Here is a 16,882-nt window from a genome sequence, read left to right as displayed (position 1 = left end):
GTAACAATAAGCTGGGATTAACCTGCAACATCTGATAGTAACTTCCACAAACTTATATGTACTTCAGGAGAATATGTTAGCTAATTTGTGTGGTTTAACATTTAAAGAACAATAGTGTGTATGTTCATTAAACTTAGAGATGAACAGTGGGAGACAAATGCATTTATCATCTGGCAAAGAATTTATCCCAACACATATAGTTTCTAATGATGCTTACTAATGTTTGATCTTCCAGACAAAGGAATCTGTACAATTTCTTGCTTGTATAGTTTTTTTTAATTTGTATCTAATTATTTTTCCTCTCTAATCATCCTTTTTTTTTTTTACATCTAACGGTCATGCATGTGTTACCTGAGAGCTCACTGGCTTCAGGTCATCAGGTCATCTTGATAAGGTAATAAATACGTTTTTTATGTGGAAGATGGCAAAAGCTCATTTTTGCACACCCTCATATACATAACAGTCCTGTCTACTCTTTACTTTTATTTGTGAAGCTTTGTTGACTGCGGTCTTAACTGTAATATCTATTCTATTTTTTCGTAAGTACATTAGAGCAATAAAAAAAATGCATACTAACTCAGAATAATAAAGCTGATTCTGATTCTGATTGTGTTGTACAATGTAGTACAAAATGTTCTATTCTTAGATGTTAAAACTACATATCAAGATGGATTTAGCCAGTGTATTGGTAATTTTAACATACTGCATATGAACACAACTATTTTCAAAATCCTAAAATAAGATGTGACCAATATGGGATGAGATGTGAGAGACAGAGGAGTTTTGCTGAGATAGAGATGAAGAAATAAAACACGGACCAGCTGTGGCAGTTTGTTTTCTGAATACAAAATTCCTTCCTAAGTGCTGATAAAGGGGGTCTTTAATCCATGTTGGTGAAAACAGTATTATGGGTGTTGTAATAGCGAATGGGAACACAGAGAAAAGCCAACACGGCCAGTTAAACACAGTTAAACAGAGGCTACAGATCAACAAATAGATAATGTGATCTGCTCAGGCGAGCACACCCAGAGCGTCCCTGAAAGTCTGCTGTGCTTGGTGTCATTGTGTGAGTGATAGGTCGGTGGAGAAGCTTTCAGATTTATTTGAAATATTATCATTGTGTTTCATTCGATGATAGCCCTTTCAGATGCTATGTTATTCTGGTTAATCTAGGTGAAAAGAGAGCAGGCTTCATTGCTGCATCTCCTGGCACTGGGTAATATGGATAGCAGTTGAAAGGGAGAGTCAGGAATAAGGAGAGGCGAGGCTGTGTTCAACACCTAAACAGGTGATTTTCCGCCACGGTGACTCCTCTCAACACCTCGGCGGGAGGCACAAAATGACAGACCTGGCCTAGCATTTGTACTGATTGCATGTGTTGGAGGAGATAAACAGTGATCTTCCAGTTTGCAGAGCCTGCATGTTAACCATTGTGTTTCGTTCTTTTCATTCGCCGTGAAAAGGGCGTCAAGAGGATTTTCAGCAGCGTAGAACCACTCTGGTCAGCCACACAAGTGTTGGGATAACACAGATGCAAAAATAAACCAGAGTTTGGGTATTTGGTAAAAAAACTGTTTGAGATTTTAACATTAAATTCAGGTCAGAAATGTAGAAATATTGTCAACACCTTAGCACTGCCTCCATTATATCATGTGACATCATTTTATCACCTTTAAGTCACTACAACTGCTATCCCTCTCTGCACTATCACAGTTTAATATAGCCAAATCTACAGGGCTACATAGGGATCAACAAACACAAAGAAATGTCTCTGAGGGGGGGAAAAGCTTGCAAATTGTTAAAAATGCATCTTTTCTCTGTGCGGTATGAAGGGGAGGGAATCTAAACTCCACCAGGCTCTACCGTCGCCTTGTTTGACCATGAGGGTCACCTGGTGCAGCAACCCGTGTAATCTCAGGAATAGAGGGAAAAATAGCGTCCCCGCAAACCGTGGAGAGACCCCTGGAAACCAAAATTGTCTGACACAAACTAACTGGAGTTTATTCTTGGGTTTTTGCTCTTTTCATGTGGCCCGTTTGAAACTTAATTGCTTTTTTTGTTCTGGGGCCTGCACAGGACAAAAAAGAGCAAAGATAAATGGACAAAGTGGTGCAGACACCAGCAGGCGGGCAGATTTGTCTACGCTCAGGCTTCAGCGCTTCAGAGTAAAACTTATTTTCTGCTCATCTATGATTCAACAACAGAATCAAACATTTATCTAATATATCAGAGAAAACTGAAAGAGAATAAAAGACCACAGAGAATGATTTACCAAATTAGTGGTCAGTAATGTTTTTAATTGACAATGAAAGCAGGTACATGTAAACTTTTGTCTAGGAAGTGACTGAAACAAAAAATATTTTCCTGTTCAAAAAGTCTTTCAGATTGATTACAGCTGGAAGTAAGCATGCTTTCCTCCCTACTGTTCAGCCAAAAGTGCGTCAAAGTGGGCCAAGCAGTGTAAATCAACAGTCAATAGAGGAAGAATGTCCTTTATCTGTGGAACAACATCGAAGTTTCCCTCGTTCATCCCCACATCTCTGTCTCCTCCTGCTCTTTTCCCACTCCGGAGTGAATGTAATCAGCTGTGACATGAGAAAACACGTTCTCTGTCTGTCAGGACTCTGCTAGTCTTCCGCTGACAGTCCTCTGCTGACTCTCCTCCTCCCCCTCTTCCCCCCAAAACGGCCTCTCCCCCACCTCCCTGTCTCCCCTCCCCTCACATCCTCTGTGCTTATGAACATCAAAATGCCATTAGGCCCTCCAAAACACCTCTGGTCCCTTGGTTAGCGGGGCCTCGCACTGTGGTCGTGCACTCTGAGCCCTCGGAGCGCCGTCTATTGCTCACCACTGGGCCTCTGCTGCAGCCGTCGTGAAAAATAAACCCCAAAAAGAGCCATTCTTGAGGAAAAATATTGGGAAGTGAAAGACGGATAGAACAACTGGGGAAGATAACACCCGGCGAAACACAATAACGCTGCATCCGGTTGACGGTCGGACAGTGTAATTGCTTAAGGCAGAGGAGGGATGGTGGTGGCAGCAGTGGTGTGGTGTGGATGTGGAGGTGGCATGGCGGGTGCTAATGGAGTGATGTCATATGAAACACCAGAATGACAGCTAGTTAACTGGGGAGGTTTGGCTGATCAAATAAAATGCATTAACTCCAGGAAATGGATATCGCGGGCAGCCTCAGAAATGGCCATATCTAATGAGGCAAAATGCAAATGAAGGTGGAAAAGAGTCGTGAAAACGTTTAAACTAACTATAAAGGGATGATGGAGTGTCGGACAGTGGCCGTCAATCTCCCCACTCATTACCTTCATGTGAAATTAACAGCAGCTTTAATCATTACATAAAATCTGCTCCAGCCCATTTGTTGATAATTGTGAGGCGCAGAGGTTCAGAGTGGGTTCTCTGTCATCAATCACAGCAGCGGTATATTTCCTCTGGTTAGGGGGCACTCTGCGAGTAAAAATATAAGTTATACTACAATCCTCTTACACTATTTCTCTTCCTGAGGAATGATCTATAATATTTAGCTGTTTCCAGATGTATTAAATTTGAAACTACTTGGTGATTAAGTATCTACAGGAAAGTGCTGACCGTTTCAGCTCATGATGTGACATATTTGGTGCAGTTATTTCTGTACCATACTCGTGTTGGGTTGGAAATCATAGCAGCGTTAAACCGGTGTTGCAGTAAATCTACTGCTGCTCCGGCTATGACTTTAAAGTGGATACCTGGCTATGTTTTTGGCTGCTGTGAGAAAATGAAAAATAAAATCATTGGAGTCAGGAGATCAGGCTATGAAGAAATTATGAACACTATTATTTTGCTGTATTATCGAAAGACTCGCCCCCAGCCTTTGGATGACAATTACCTCAAATATTCAATACGTAATAAAACATTTTTCTTGATTTTAGGAGTTCTATTTCCATTGCAGAGACTGCAACCCATTCGTTTTCGTTTAGGTGGAAATGCCGTCTCTTTTCACTCTGCTGTTGTTTGACATATAAATATAGCATTTGAATGACTTTAATATCCTCCTAATCAATGTCCAGTGATCTTTTGATGTCCTCAATTCAATATAGGAAGGGTCATCCATGCCGCAGCTTTATAAACACAATAAAGGTAAATGATTACTCTCCACTGTGGTGTCCAAAAATACGGCCAGTAATGAAGAGAAATGGAGGAGTTTGAGGGGGAGGCCTGTCATGTGTCATTGGCCAACTCTAAGCCCTAAGATTAATCACGAGAGAGGGGCTCTGTGGCTAAGATGTGGTCACCCTTGATCGATAAATCCAGCCTCCCTCCCCTCCCCCCTCCCTCCATGTCTCTCTGCTTCACTGTCTTCCTCACTCGTTCTCCCAAATATACACAAACGTTGGCACAAGCTAAATCAGCATAAGTGGAGAGATGAATTGATGACATTTACAGCCGTATTTGTATTGATTACTCGAGTTTTGACTTCGGAGGCTCCCCTCTTGGAGGAGTTGACTTAAGAAAATGCACTGTTCTTGCATTCCAGTTGAGTCTATTTACTAAACCATCAATTGCACGTTCCCGCTCCTAATGAAAAAGGGCATAAAATCACCCAACAAGAAAAAAAAATATGAATGCTAAATGCTTCATAGAGTAGAGTAGAGAGCAGAGTACAGCTTAGAGGAATTTCAATTCACACAACCCACTATACAGTATGTACATTGCAAAATATAGACCAAATCTAGGCTCAGCTCACCAGGAAAACACTGTGGAAAAGAATTTCTGATAATATTCTGCAGGGACCACAAATGGGACTTTTGACTTGGTCTATGAGGAGGGCATAATGCAATAACATTGCATTAGAAGGGTCTTTTTACAGCGTGGCAGTGCTGCGCGGCTGTATTCCTTGTGTGAACCCGGTGCTCTGTTTGCGGTCACTAATGGGCATCAGAAATTACAGGCAGTGGAATCGCGCCCCGCGGGGGGACTGGCCTCCTCAGCGGAGCGGAGCACTTAGACAGTGTCTGGGAGCCTGCTGGAGGAGGAAGGGGGGAACTCAATGTCATAGCCCTGCCTCATAATTAAAGAAACCCTATTCCTTATCCACTGTTAGGTGAGCCCTAGCCTGGTGCTCCATCTGAGGGCTCCCCTGTGGGCGTCTAATGCGTGTTGCCCCCAATGTGCATGTGGGCTGATCAGGGAGCTGTGCCTTTCTGCTGGGTGTCTGAGCTGGAAGCCCTCTGCCCACTGTGAGAGTTAACGGGGGCCAGGTTTAGAGGAATCGCAGACCTCAAAAAGCGAAGAAAATATCAAGTTGGTGAGGTCTGAAAACCCAGCAAAACCAGAAAAGCCAAAAAGGGAAGTGCAAGGCAGGCTGTAGGTGTGATTTTAAAAGTGAAAGTGGCTTCACAGTTTTCCAAATGATGCCTCTGAAATATGATAAATTTAAGTTTCTCCTTATTTATAAATTCAGGGCTCATCGTTGGTCCTTAAGTCTGTAGATTTTCTTCCTGCCTAATCCCTCATTTGAAGTAAATAAAAGTAGTAGAGCTGTCATGGTCAGGTTGTTTTCCTCATCTAGCTCCCATGCTTTATAATTATTCATATGAAATGTGGTTCTGTTGATGGGCAACAGTCTTATTTTCTGCTTCAGTCAACAGTGCACATTTGTATTTCTAAATTGTGGAGCGCTTGTTATGTAAGGCAATTTTCTGCCTTCTTAAGAGCCGGATCTCCTGTGCATTAATAAGAGGCTGGGCTGAGCTGCTGGAGAGCTGAGGGCCCGTTCATGCTCTACACCACACAGCCAAAACTAGCAGCACAGCCATTTAAACACACAGCCTGGCACCACATACCATTTATACATATTAAAAAGTTTTATTAGAAAATAGTGATTTTAAAACAGGTGATATCATGGATAATGGTCAGATGAAAGAATGCTTGCAGTTAAAGTTTAGATATTTTTGCAGCTTCACCTGAAGACCGTCAACTTTACCAGAGGATTCAGGAAATCCAGGTTGTTCTACCACAACCCTAACCTCCACACCATGCATTTATTTCCTAACCTTTATTTACACAATTAATTACATTTTCTGACAATTCATCTCCCAACACAATGGTCTGAATTTGGGGTGTCATGATATACTAGTATGGATGATAACCATCATATTAAAAAAAAGAAAAATGCATTTTAATGCAAATTTGCAATTTACTAACTTTATTTAATGTGTACTTTTTCAAGTCAGAATAAGGACAACATGTTGTCCAGGCATTTTACCCAAAAGTGTGCATCAACCTCACACAAACTGCATCATAAAAAAAACTGATTTTGTATTCTCCTTATGTTCTGAAAGAGAGAAAAAAAATCTTGAAGAATCATTTGAAGGTCAAGTTTTGAAAATCATCAGAATATGATCCTCTCAAAAATTCATTTTTTTAGTTGCAGGTATTTTGTGAGAAAAAAGCGGTGAAGCTCACACAAATTACCACAAAAAATCTGACAATTGTTGCAACTGATTAAAATAAATTTAAGACAAAATTATTTAATTACCACAAATATAATTTTTATATTACTTTCAAAATATTTGTGACTACCAAATTGGCACTAACATAACAATGAACAAACTTAAACAACATTCCCTTTTAAGTAAAACTTGATTTCATTACAAAGGTATTGAAAGAAACCAAACCATTAGGTCATTTTGACCCACATATTTATCTAAGCTCTATTTCCACATGCACTGTACTGCATCCAGCTCCATGTCTCATGGAAAGCATAGTTTCTGGTTGATTGTGGACACCACTGGAGCCTCTGTGTGGACATCAGACAAGACGACATGCTTAAATCAATTTAACATGTGTTGCAATGTGGCCCCACTGATTTCCCCCACTCAGATTTCTTAAGACTTTTGATATGTTATAAATGGCATATTTATGAGATTAGAACAGTTGAAAGAGTTTCTGTTGCATACTGTGTAGGTCATATTGTACAATGCTTGTACTAATCACCTCAGTGCTGCTATTATTTGACAATATTGCAGATCTCTGAGTGAACAAGTTTGAATAAACATGCAGTTTTGTGGTTTTAACTTAATTCTGACTAACAGAAATTTGTTTGGTGGTCACCTGCACATTGTGAAATTGTATTATCAATTTAAAAAAGTCAGGGATACAAAAAGAAATTAAACAATTATATTAGGGCTGTTTATTAACAAGAATTGGGCAATACAATGTGTATCACAATGCAGGGGTTACAATTCAATATATTGCGATATACTGCAATACTGTAAGCGTGTTGATACATTTTTAAAAATCTAATTTTAGGAAAACTGTCATTGTATAAAGAATAGACACCATATGCACAAATTCTAAGTTAAAAAAGTTTTTTATGCAATCAGAACAGTGGGACCTGAATTTGTGTTTATCACAGCCCCTTAGGGCTGCAAACCATGTTAGAAAAGCATAATGAATCATGCCATAATCGCCCTATGATTATTGTGACAGATATTGCTATTATCGAATGATTCATGATTAGTAGGAATGATAATTTTTGCACCACAATTTTTATTTTCCCTGTTTTCTTACACCTGAATAACTGCATCTCTGCAGCACCACAGTACTTCATTATAATTCTGTTTGTCACACATTCTTCCTTTATTAAACAATTTGAGCTTCTGCTATTTGGATATTGTACTTAGCCTTATTGTGATTTTGATATTATTTCAATTAACTGTGCAGCATTATAGTTCCAGTAACATCCAACATCACACCACTACTTTTTGTGCAATTTGAGCAAATGAAAGATATCTGCTTACTTCCTCCCGCCTCCGTTTACGTTGTTACATCAGAGTGGAAGAGTCAAATGGCTGCTAAATCCTGCTAAATTATGATTAGTTATGTTAATCATATGCACATGTTAGTTTATTGCATAAATCATCTGAAAAACATCTGTAAAGTTATATTTCTGTGACTAAACTCTGTGATCTTTCTCCAAACCACAGACACCACAGTTGAGTTATGAGACAAGAGATAGATAATGGACTCTTTCCTCAACTTAAGCGTTGCCAGTTTCATCGACAAGCCACAGTATGAGCCATTGGGTCCACATTTGAGCATGTCATTTTAATTTTGATTTAATACCCCGTGGAATGATGGCGGCCCGTTTCGCTAAATTGAATAGACGTGGGGCTGATCTGGAAAATCAATTAATCGATGTGCAAGGCTCATTTAATACACATGTTAATATAATGGGAGAGACGCCCACCGCCCATAAAAAAAGAGACGTTTGGAGCAAATTGGTCAGTGGTGATTTTAACAGCGGTTGACATAAGTAAAAGTGCACTGCAGCGGAAAACAGTGACATGAGTGTCTGAAGGGGCCTCAGCTGGAGACAAAAGCAGCAGAGATGGGCCCGAGACTTGAGGAGGATGGTGGAGCGAATGGGAGGGGGAGGAGGAGGAGGAGGTGGAGAGGAGAATGGCAAGGAGGTGAGGAGAGATGGAGAGTGCAGACAGCCAGGCCTCTGAAAGGCCGTTGTGGTTGGCAGCCGCTGACCTTGGTGACGATGGGTTTTCACCAGAGGCTTCTAATGAAGGCTGATTGCCAGGGAATAGTGAGAGAGCCAAGGGGTAGAGAGGGGAGAAGGGGGGGAGAGGAGAGAGAGCGAGAGGGAGTGAGAAGAGAGACGGGGGAGAGAGAGAGAGAAAAGGATAGAGGAGAGGCTCAGGTAATTGCAGCACTTGTGGGTCTGAGGCCCTGCGGTCCTGTGATGTCGGGGTGCAGTGGGGAAGAAGAGAGATGTCTGTGGACGCTTTGGTGGTAAATTGTGGAGCACAGGGATAGGAGGCAGGCCCCTAGGCTGTAATTACCCCTATGAGTGTGCGGATGGAGAGTGGACAGGCCCAGTGTGAGGCTCTGACAGCGATCAAGGAGACGACTGCGAAGGGGAGTAGAGACAGACACACAGACAGACGGCAGGAGTCTGGCGGAGGAGGAAGACAGGACGCCTCCATCTCCGCCAGGCCCCCTGAAAACCAGCCAGCCAGACACTGGACCAAGGTCAGAGGCTATTAGCTAACACATAACATGCTGGTGACAAGACAACCATGACAGGAACAGCAGAGAGACGGCGCGTTGTTGCTGAAGATGCAGCTCCCGGATGGAGAAAGACATAATGTAGAAGGATTTGGCTACAAAAAAAGGCAATAAAAAGCGAGTAATTAGATCAGAGCCACAGAAAGAGGGATGCTGGAGCTCCACTGGATGGCGCAGCTGGGTCAGGAGGGTCCGGGGCATACCAACTGGAATAAGAGAGTTGATAGGCTGGCCTAAGCTTCCCGCTGCCACGGATCAGTATGTACTGCCTCTCCTCTCCCTGCCTGGGCTGATGTAACTCACTGGAGTGGCAAATTACACCAGACCTACAGCTGTAGCCCGACATTATGATTAATTTGATCAGTAATTTCTCCTGTTTTTCATTTTAATCGCCGCGACCATTCTGCTGTGGCAGGTCTTTCAGATCTAATTAAGATCAATTCCGGTGTAACAGACTTGGCGAGCGCCTTTACCCCGTCAAATCCCTGAGCTCTCCGGGCGTGGAGAAAACCCGCAGCTCTAATCAATCAACTTCCAGCAAAATCCAGCGGGCTCCCGCAATCAGCCCATTAACACACTTAAGCAAATTTTTATAATCTCCCCCGTCTATTTGTCATCACTGTGGTGGCTATTTCAGGCAGCCACAGGCTGCATCTCACTGTACTCTACATGTTGAAGAGCAGAGAGCATGTGGGCGGGGTGGAAAGGTAAATTCTTTCTCCATTTAAGCAAATTAGCTGCAGTAATCTGAGTTTAGACCATTGACTCAAGGGGACAAGGTCTGTTGTGGTGTGATTTGTCCCCTAATAGGGATATTAATGAGCCAATTAATGCATTTTGTCTCACAAATTAAAAACTGCAAACACTAAAAACACTAGGGATGTAATGAATGCTCAGGAATTCCTCTCACTATGGGTTTATGGGGACTATCACACACCTCCCATGAGAGGAGAATTACAATGGGACATTAATTGGAACATAATGAGTGTTTGTCTCACTGCGGCTCTGCGCTGTATTTTCAGCAAATAGTTGAATGGCTGGGTGATTCTGCACGTCTGAATAATGACAGCAGGAAATAGGGGTGTTATCTGTGTAATGCTGATTGTATTATGGTAATTATGACTCGACTTTACTGCACAGACTGGCTCCTCTGGGTGAAGCAAACATACAAAAGACTGATCACGGCCTGTGTTTGTGAGTGAGTCTCTGCACAGGGAGTCTCCCTGATTTAAAAACTTATGCGAATTAACCTGTGAGTTGCTCAGTGATTCTGGATCCTGAAAATCCAATCACTGACCCAGGCGGTGGAGAGAGGCGGAGTTGCTGTTTAAATCCTATTGCAGCCTTGAGTGGGTGCTGAGGCTGCGGCCTGTCCTTGGGCGAGCCCCTCGTTGGGTGACACACTATTTGAAAACACCAGCACTGACCCAGAGAAACTAAACCTTTTACGGCCATTCTGTTTCTCCCACACACACCCACACACACACACAAACACACGTTCCATAATCCTATTTGATGAGGCAATATCTTAATGATACCTGATGTGGCCCCTTTGCCCCCCCCTCATGGGAGGTCTGTCCTCAGTCATCATAATCAGCCTCGCTGCTTCTTTTAGAAGAAGACAATCTATATAAAGCTGAGGGTCTCAGTTTGCTCTAAAACAACTCTCCTTCTGCTTTCTTTGTGTCTGAACATCACAGATTCAGAGTAATGCAACAAAATTATGGTTTCCAAGGAAATCAGACTTATATTCTTATTGCACAGTATCTGCTATTTAAGGCTTTGGTACCAGCACTTTAAATTAAGGACGTCCCTTTTTTCAGGGGAACAACAAAAATAGCACCTGTCACACAACAATACAGTGTCTGGGACAATTCTGAGATGGTACAGACACACAGCATTACAAAGGCATCAGAACAAATTTCCAAATAGGCATCATTTGGATAAACTGACCACATACTGGGAATCTAAAGAGTTACTTTCATGCCTGAAAAAATACTAAAACTTCAGTCCTACAGAGAATGTACATGACAACTGCCTCATTCAATCAGTCACGTCTGTGCGCGCTGTATTGCTAAACATGTGACTCAACTCGAATTTTCAATCGATCCTCAAAACATCTGTGTAAAATGTAAGTGAACATAACATGATGTAGAAATGCAATTTTACTGTGCTTGCATATATGCATTTGTAGTAAATTTTTGAAAAATATGTAGTGTTACATTTTGTTGCATCTTTGTGCTATTTTTAGTTTTGGGAAGGTGTATCCATCAAGCAAGCAGCAGTAGATCTGAGGGCAGCTGAGTCTGTGTTTCCCAGATGTTCAGCTATCTGTATCAACTGCACTGTCAAAATATTAATATGCAGTGTTATTCAAGGCTGCTTTGCTATAATATCTGTGGCAGAAAAGTCGCACATGTTAAATGAGCTGCACCATATTGGTCATTGCCAATACATATGTTCAATCTATTGTGCTTGTCTGAAGGAAAGCTTTAATGAGCTGCAATTTCATGAATCAAAAGACAAAGTTTTATTTGAGAATGGTTGTAAAGTCTGAAATCCGCTGAAAGCAGATTTCAGGATGAGGTGGACACTGAGGAAAACAGTTGATTTCAAGCGCTGCTTTGTACGTTGACATAAGCTTAATGTGTGAATCTGTATGTTGGTCAGCAGCTCTTGTATCCACAGTCAGACTGGACAGTGTGTTTGGTGCGATGTAGCGGCTAGTCTTTGGAGCCCATTAAATCCAGAGGCTGTTTTTCCTGCTGAGTCTCACTAGGCCGTGACAGGGCCGGAGAGGGCTGCAAGGGGGAAACAAATAGCCCAACTCATCCTGGCCATAAAGAAGGTTGCACCACAACCCAATAAGGGTCTGACGCTGATGAATGTGACCAGGGACAGAAAGGCGACCCTGGCCAGTCTCCACCAGAAATGAAACCACAGGGATATAAAATAGGTTATTATCGTCACACAGTGACAGCCAGACGGACAGAAGGGCAGAGATGGATGGACAGACAAAGTGACTAAAAAGGAGGTTGAGTAGGAAGAGCAGCAAAGATTAAGGGACTGATTACGGCCAGAAAGCCCAAGGTTAGATAACCTCAGAATCCCTCTCTCTGCCGTAGGAGGAAGTGAATCGTGCTCCTTCTCGCCTGGTTGTGAGGTTTGATGTGCTCAAGTGCGTCAAGGCTTCAGCAACAAGATGCATATTCTAATAGCTCCACATAGACAGAGCAGCTTCCAACCTCCATTCAAATACTACCACTTGATAAAGATCAAGTGGTGACAGAGAATCGAGAATTGTGTATCCTGCTTAAACTCAGTGTTTTCTCAAGGTTAACTTGCCCAAAATCACATCATTACCAATGATACCATTCAGATGCGCACTTCAGTTCTTTAAGTGGAGAATTACCGAAGTACACAAATCATGAATACAAGAAAATGTGTATTTGTAGTAAAATGTAAAGACCAATTAGCCAGGCATTTTTCATGGTTCCCGTGATGTATCTCATCTAATGTGTCAATGAGAAATTATATGAATGAGACGAACACAGAAAGCCTTTCTGTGTACAATTGCTGTTGTTGGGATCATTCACAAATGAATATTCCACAAGATATGTACAAATCTTTAAAACTGGATTAGTACTGCTGCTGATACTGGAGGACAGACTGCTCTAATGAAATCAGTATACTTAAATTCTGCTTTCTGCTCATTTTTTGTTATAAAAAGGAAAAACAGACCAGTGTGTCAGACACAAATGAAATATAACATTCATGAATGTTTGCATTAGTGTATAATCCTCTGAAAATAAAAATCTTTATGCTTTTGTTATATTTAAATGAATTCACAATATATACACAATGGAGAGAACCACATTTTAACTAAAACTGAAATTATGTCTTTGATGAAAATTGGTCAAAATAGCTTATCAATGCATCAACTATAAGGCCTGATTTTGTATAGCAGCAATATACTTATGTAAAGGATATATCTTCCAATTTAAAATAATTATATATCCTTCCAAGGACAACCATTACGGTTGATTTATTGATATGAATGTGTGTGTGGGTATGAATATCTATATTTTTGTAGAATTACTTTTATATTTTTTATTTGCATGTTGGCACATATGCATCACTTTGACTATCTGTGTTCTTTAAAACAAAACCTAATCAAAGAAAGAGAATATGTTGAATCGGTGCAGACTCACCGGCAAAGGCATGGGCGGGGTGACGGGCGAAGGGAGGCTGCGGGCCGGTGACTGGTTGGGCCGGTGCGGCGGGGACTGCTGCGGCTGTCCAGAGGCGGAGGAGCAGGCAGAGCCCGGAGACGGGACAGAGGTCTGCTGCTGGCTGGGTGGGGTCATGTGATGCTGGGGTGGCAGCTGGTTCTGGGTGTGGGAGTGGGTCTGTTGGTGATGGTGTTGCTGCTGTTGCTGCTGATGTTGCTGCTGCTGTTGCTGCTGCTGCTGGTGGTGGTGCTGCTGCATCTGTTGGAGCTGCTGCAGGTGTTGGAGCTGGGAGTTCAGTGATGAGGTAGCTGTAGATGAAAAGACAGCGAGTTGTTTGATTTTCTCTTTGCGCTCGAGTCCAGTGGCCAGTTGCAACCTGAAGTTTTCTCTTTAAGTATAACACAAAGGGACTTACTTTAATGATTTTGCACAGAAGCCCCTAAAAGTTTTCCTTAGTGAAAGAAAAACCTTTAAGCACCAACTGCATTGAAAATGATTTTACAGCGATAAAAGTTTACAATTTCCATGAAGACCATTTGTTTGCTTGCACTGGTGCTTGTGAAAACTGTTGCTGCCTCCATCCAAGTGGTCCAAAAAATATGATAACTTAATTACAAGAGGAAATCCAACAAAACTGGTAAGAACGAGTTTAAGTTAAGCAAGAAACCATTACCACCTATATACATTTAGAATGTAACTTAATGTGCTATAAAATAAATATTTTTAACATAATTTAATCCATACATTATTCATTTATCTCTATAAATTAATCCATGTTGCGACTAAGATAGAGTCAGTGGTATGTTAAGTTTTTTCCTTACTTTGGCTGCTAGTCTTTTGTGCAACTAACTTTAAGAAATTCCTTAAGCATAAGGCAAAGAATATTTTATATTCAGTGAATATTTTAAGGAAATGTTAAGGAGAAGACTAAATAGTGTTTTTGGAAAGGAAGGAAACCTTAACTCAGGAAAGGAAAATCCTAACTTAAAGCTACTACAATGAATCTCCGTCTTCTGTTGATTTTGGAGGATCCTAAGGACAAAAGCAATAGTGTTTCAACCACAATAACCACAAAATATTGAAAATTATCTAAAGAAAAATCTCCTCTTGATTCTTTTCAACCAGTTAATGTACAACTTGCTGTAACTTTGGCTGAGAAATTGATCCAGTGGGAGGCTTTAAGAATAACTATACAGAAATAACCAATCTTCTCGTGGACGGTCTTGTTTGCTTATGTAGGTCATATAGAAACATCCGTATTACACTGAGACGGTTTCATGACCAGTCCTTGTAGTAGGTTTAAGGTGTTTTTGTGCCCCTGAACTCTCTACATGTTTTTTTAGCACATAAACAGGAAGCCCTCATTATCTGAAGAATATGCTCACACCTCAGATAGAAATGCATGCACACATGGAGGTGTTGGGATTCATGTGGTGAACAGTGAGAGACATGTAAATAGCATGGAGCCACAACAAGGTCCTCCAGGGTTTTTACCCTGCATGATAGAGTCAGTGAATTTAATTTAGCCAGCTGGAGGACAAAGCTATCAAGCCTGACTGATATAATTGCTCTCTCTGGAGCCAAAAGTCTTCATTGTCACTTGGAGAATGTCAGAATCTTTGGTTTAATGGCTTAAAATCTCATAGGAAAGAGACATCCATCTTCACTGGAAGACTTCAGAAATAAACCCATTAACTAATTGGATCCAATAATGGCACGCCATTAGAACCTCATCTCTACATTTAAATTTTTATGCTGCTTAAAAAAAAAAAAGACGGTTAACACTCACGCTGAGCCAGGCTGCAGCCACACCAGCATGCAAATACTCCTATGGACTCACAATGTCCAATCTTTAACTTGATCTAATATATATATGTATAATTATTTTCTTCAAGGTATGAAAGTTCCCTCAAAAACACCCGAGTACAGATTTTGGTCGATCTTCTGTCAGTTCACACACACTGTGTTTTATTGTCTGAAGAAATCCATACCACAAAATAGACAAATAATGTCTACTAAAGGTGTCAACCATAATACTACATGTGGAGAATTGGGATAAAAAAACATCTAAGCTGCCCTTCACAGCTCCTTAAATAGAAGGACAAGTTTCCATTCCATTCAGAAAGCTCTTGACAGCCTTTTTCAGTCAGAAACTCCTTAAAAGAAAATATATTCCATAGAGCAAAATAGTTGCACAGAATTAAAACAAATACCAGTGACTTTAAACTTCACAGTATTGTTCCTACAATGACTCCCACAGTTAATCTGCTGTTGCCTCTGACTGTGAGGTCACACAGCTTTGCATATAATACAAAAGGATGAACACAACAGATGACCATGACAGGGTCCAACATGATTCTCTGTGGATTATAAGATAAAATAAGTTTGGAGGAGACGAGACCTGATCTGTATGTTGATATCTGACTGGGCTTCACACACTGGACTGCATCGTAGAAACCTGGGGGGTGGACTCTAGTCACAAACATGAAGTGAAACGATGCACACATAACCAGTGGTGGGTCAGATTTGGAACCTGGTATGAACCACTTAGAAAACCATGCTGTTTAAGTGTGATGCAGACTCACAGCAAAAAGAGAAAGTGCAAATAAAGTGCAAGAAATGGAGCATGAGAATATGAACAGAAGTGTTAAAGTGATCTTAACTTTCACTGATCACTTGAATCAACTTGAATGTAACTCTAAAATTCTGTGGTTTACACTGCAGTCTGTTAACACTGACAAACAGGTGGATCTGTGTTATACACATTCCAGACGAAATGTCTGTACTTTGACTGTGCTGCTGTCCATGCACTGTGTCTCTCTATGGAAACCAATTTCCACCAATGTAATAAAAAAAAAAAGAAGCTCCTGTTAGGCCATTGTAATGAGAAGCTCGTTTTGTCGACACACAATTCTCCAGGTTCACTTTGTTTGAACCAATCCATCATGGCTTGAAAAATTAGGGACAGAGACACAACAACTTCCAACTCTGTTTGATGAAATTGCACAAAAGTGATTTGAGGCTCTGCTGCTACAATGGCTTTACATTTAGTAAGAGCATAATATGACTTGTTTAGGATTCAAAATTCAAATTTGACTTAACTTGTGACATATAAAACAATGACTTGTCCAATAACTAATGAGAAAATCTAACAAATGAAAAAAAGCATTATTTGTATGACTAAAATCAAGATATGTATGCAGAGTTAAGGATACTGTATATATATATAACGTCCAGAAGTAAATTAATCAACCTCACTTACAGAAAACTAAGTTTATTTTGCATTATCTACTAGCCCACTGGTTTAGAATAATCAAACTGGTAAAAAAAAAATCAACTGGATTTTTAAAAGATAAAAAAAAAACAAAAAAAAAAACCTTTCTCTCTAATAGTAATTTAAAGACATATTTTCTCTCCGGGCACTCCTCAGTGATATAAATAAAAGAAAAAATACTTGAGAATACCTGCCTTCAAATTCCCTAATTACAGCCTATAATGTATATATGATGAAAGACGCCTCAGTACAACCTATTATCTACAGCAAGAGACAGTACATTCACAATTTACTCTTAAAA

At 40.7% G+C, this 16,882-nt stretch overlaps 1 protein-coding gene across 3 annotated transcripts in view; it reads right to left on the bottom strand.

Moving 5' to 3' along the window:
• pou6f2 (POU class 6 homeobox 2) overlaps positions 1–16,882 on the bottom strand; it is an 88,626-nt gene that overhangs the window by 29,344 nt on the left and 42,400 nt on the right. For all 3 annotated transcript variants that reach the window (XM_084747675.1, XM_084747677.1, XM_084747676.1), the window contains exon 5: positions 13,287–13,615. In XM_084747675.1, the coding sequence (XP_084603801.1) occupies positions 13,287–13,615 (329 nt within the window). The remainder of the gene's footprint in view (positions 1–13,286; positions 13,616–16,882) is intronic.

Source organism: Lutjanus erythropterus, chromosome 21 (genome assembly GCF_056507025.1).
Source record: "Lutjanus erythropterus isolate fLutEry1 chromosome 21, fLutEry1.hap2, whole genome shotgun sequence".
NCBI classification, from domain to species: Eukaryota; Metazoa; Chordata; class Actinopteri; order Lutjaniformes; family Lutjanidae; genus Lutjanus; species Lutjanus erythropterus.
This window is presented reverse-complemented; position numbering and strand designations above follow the sequence as displayed.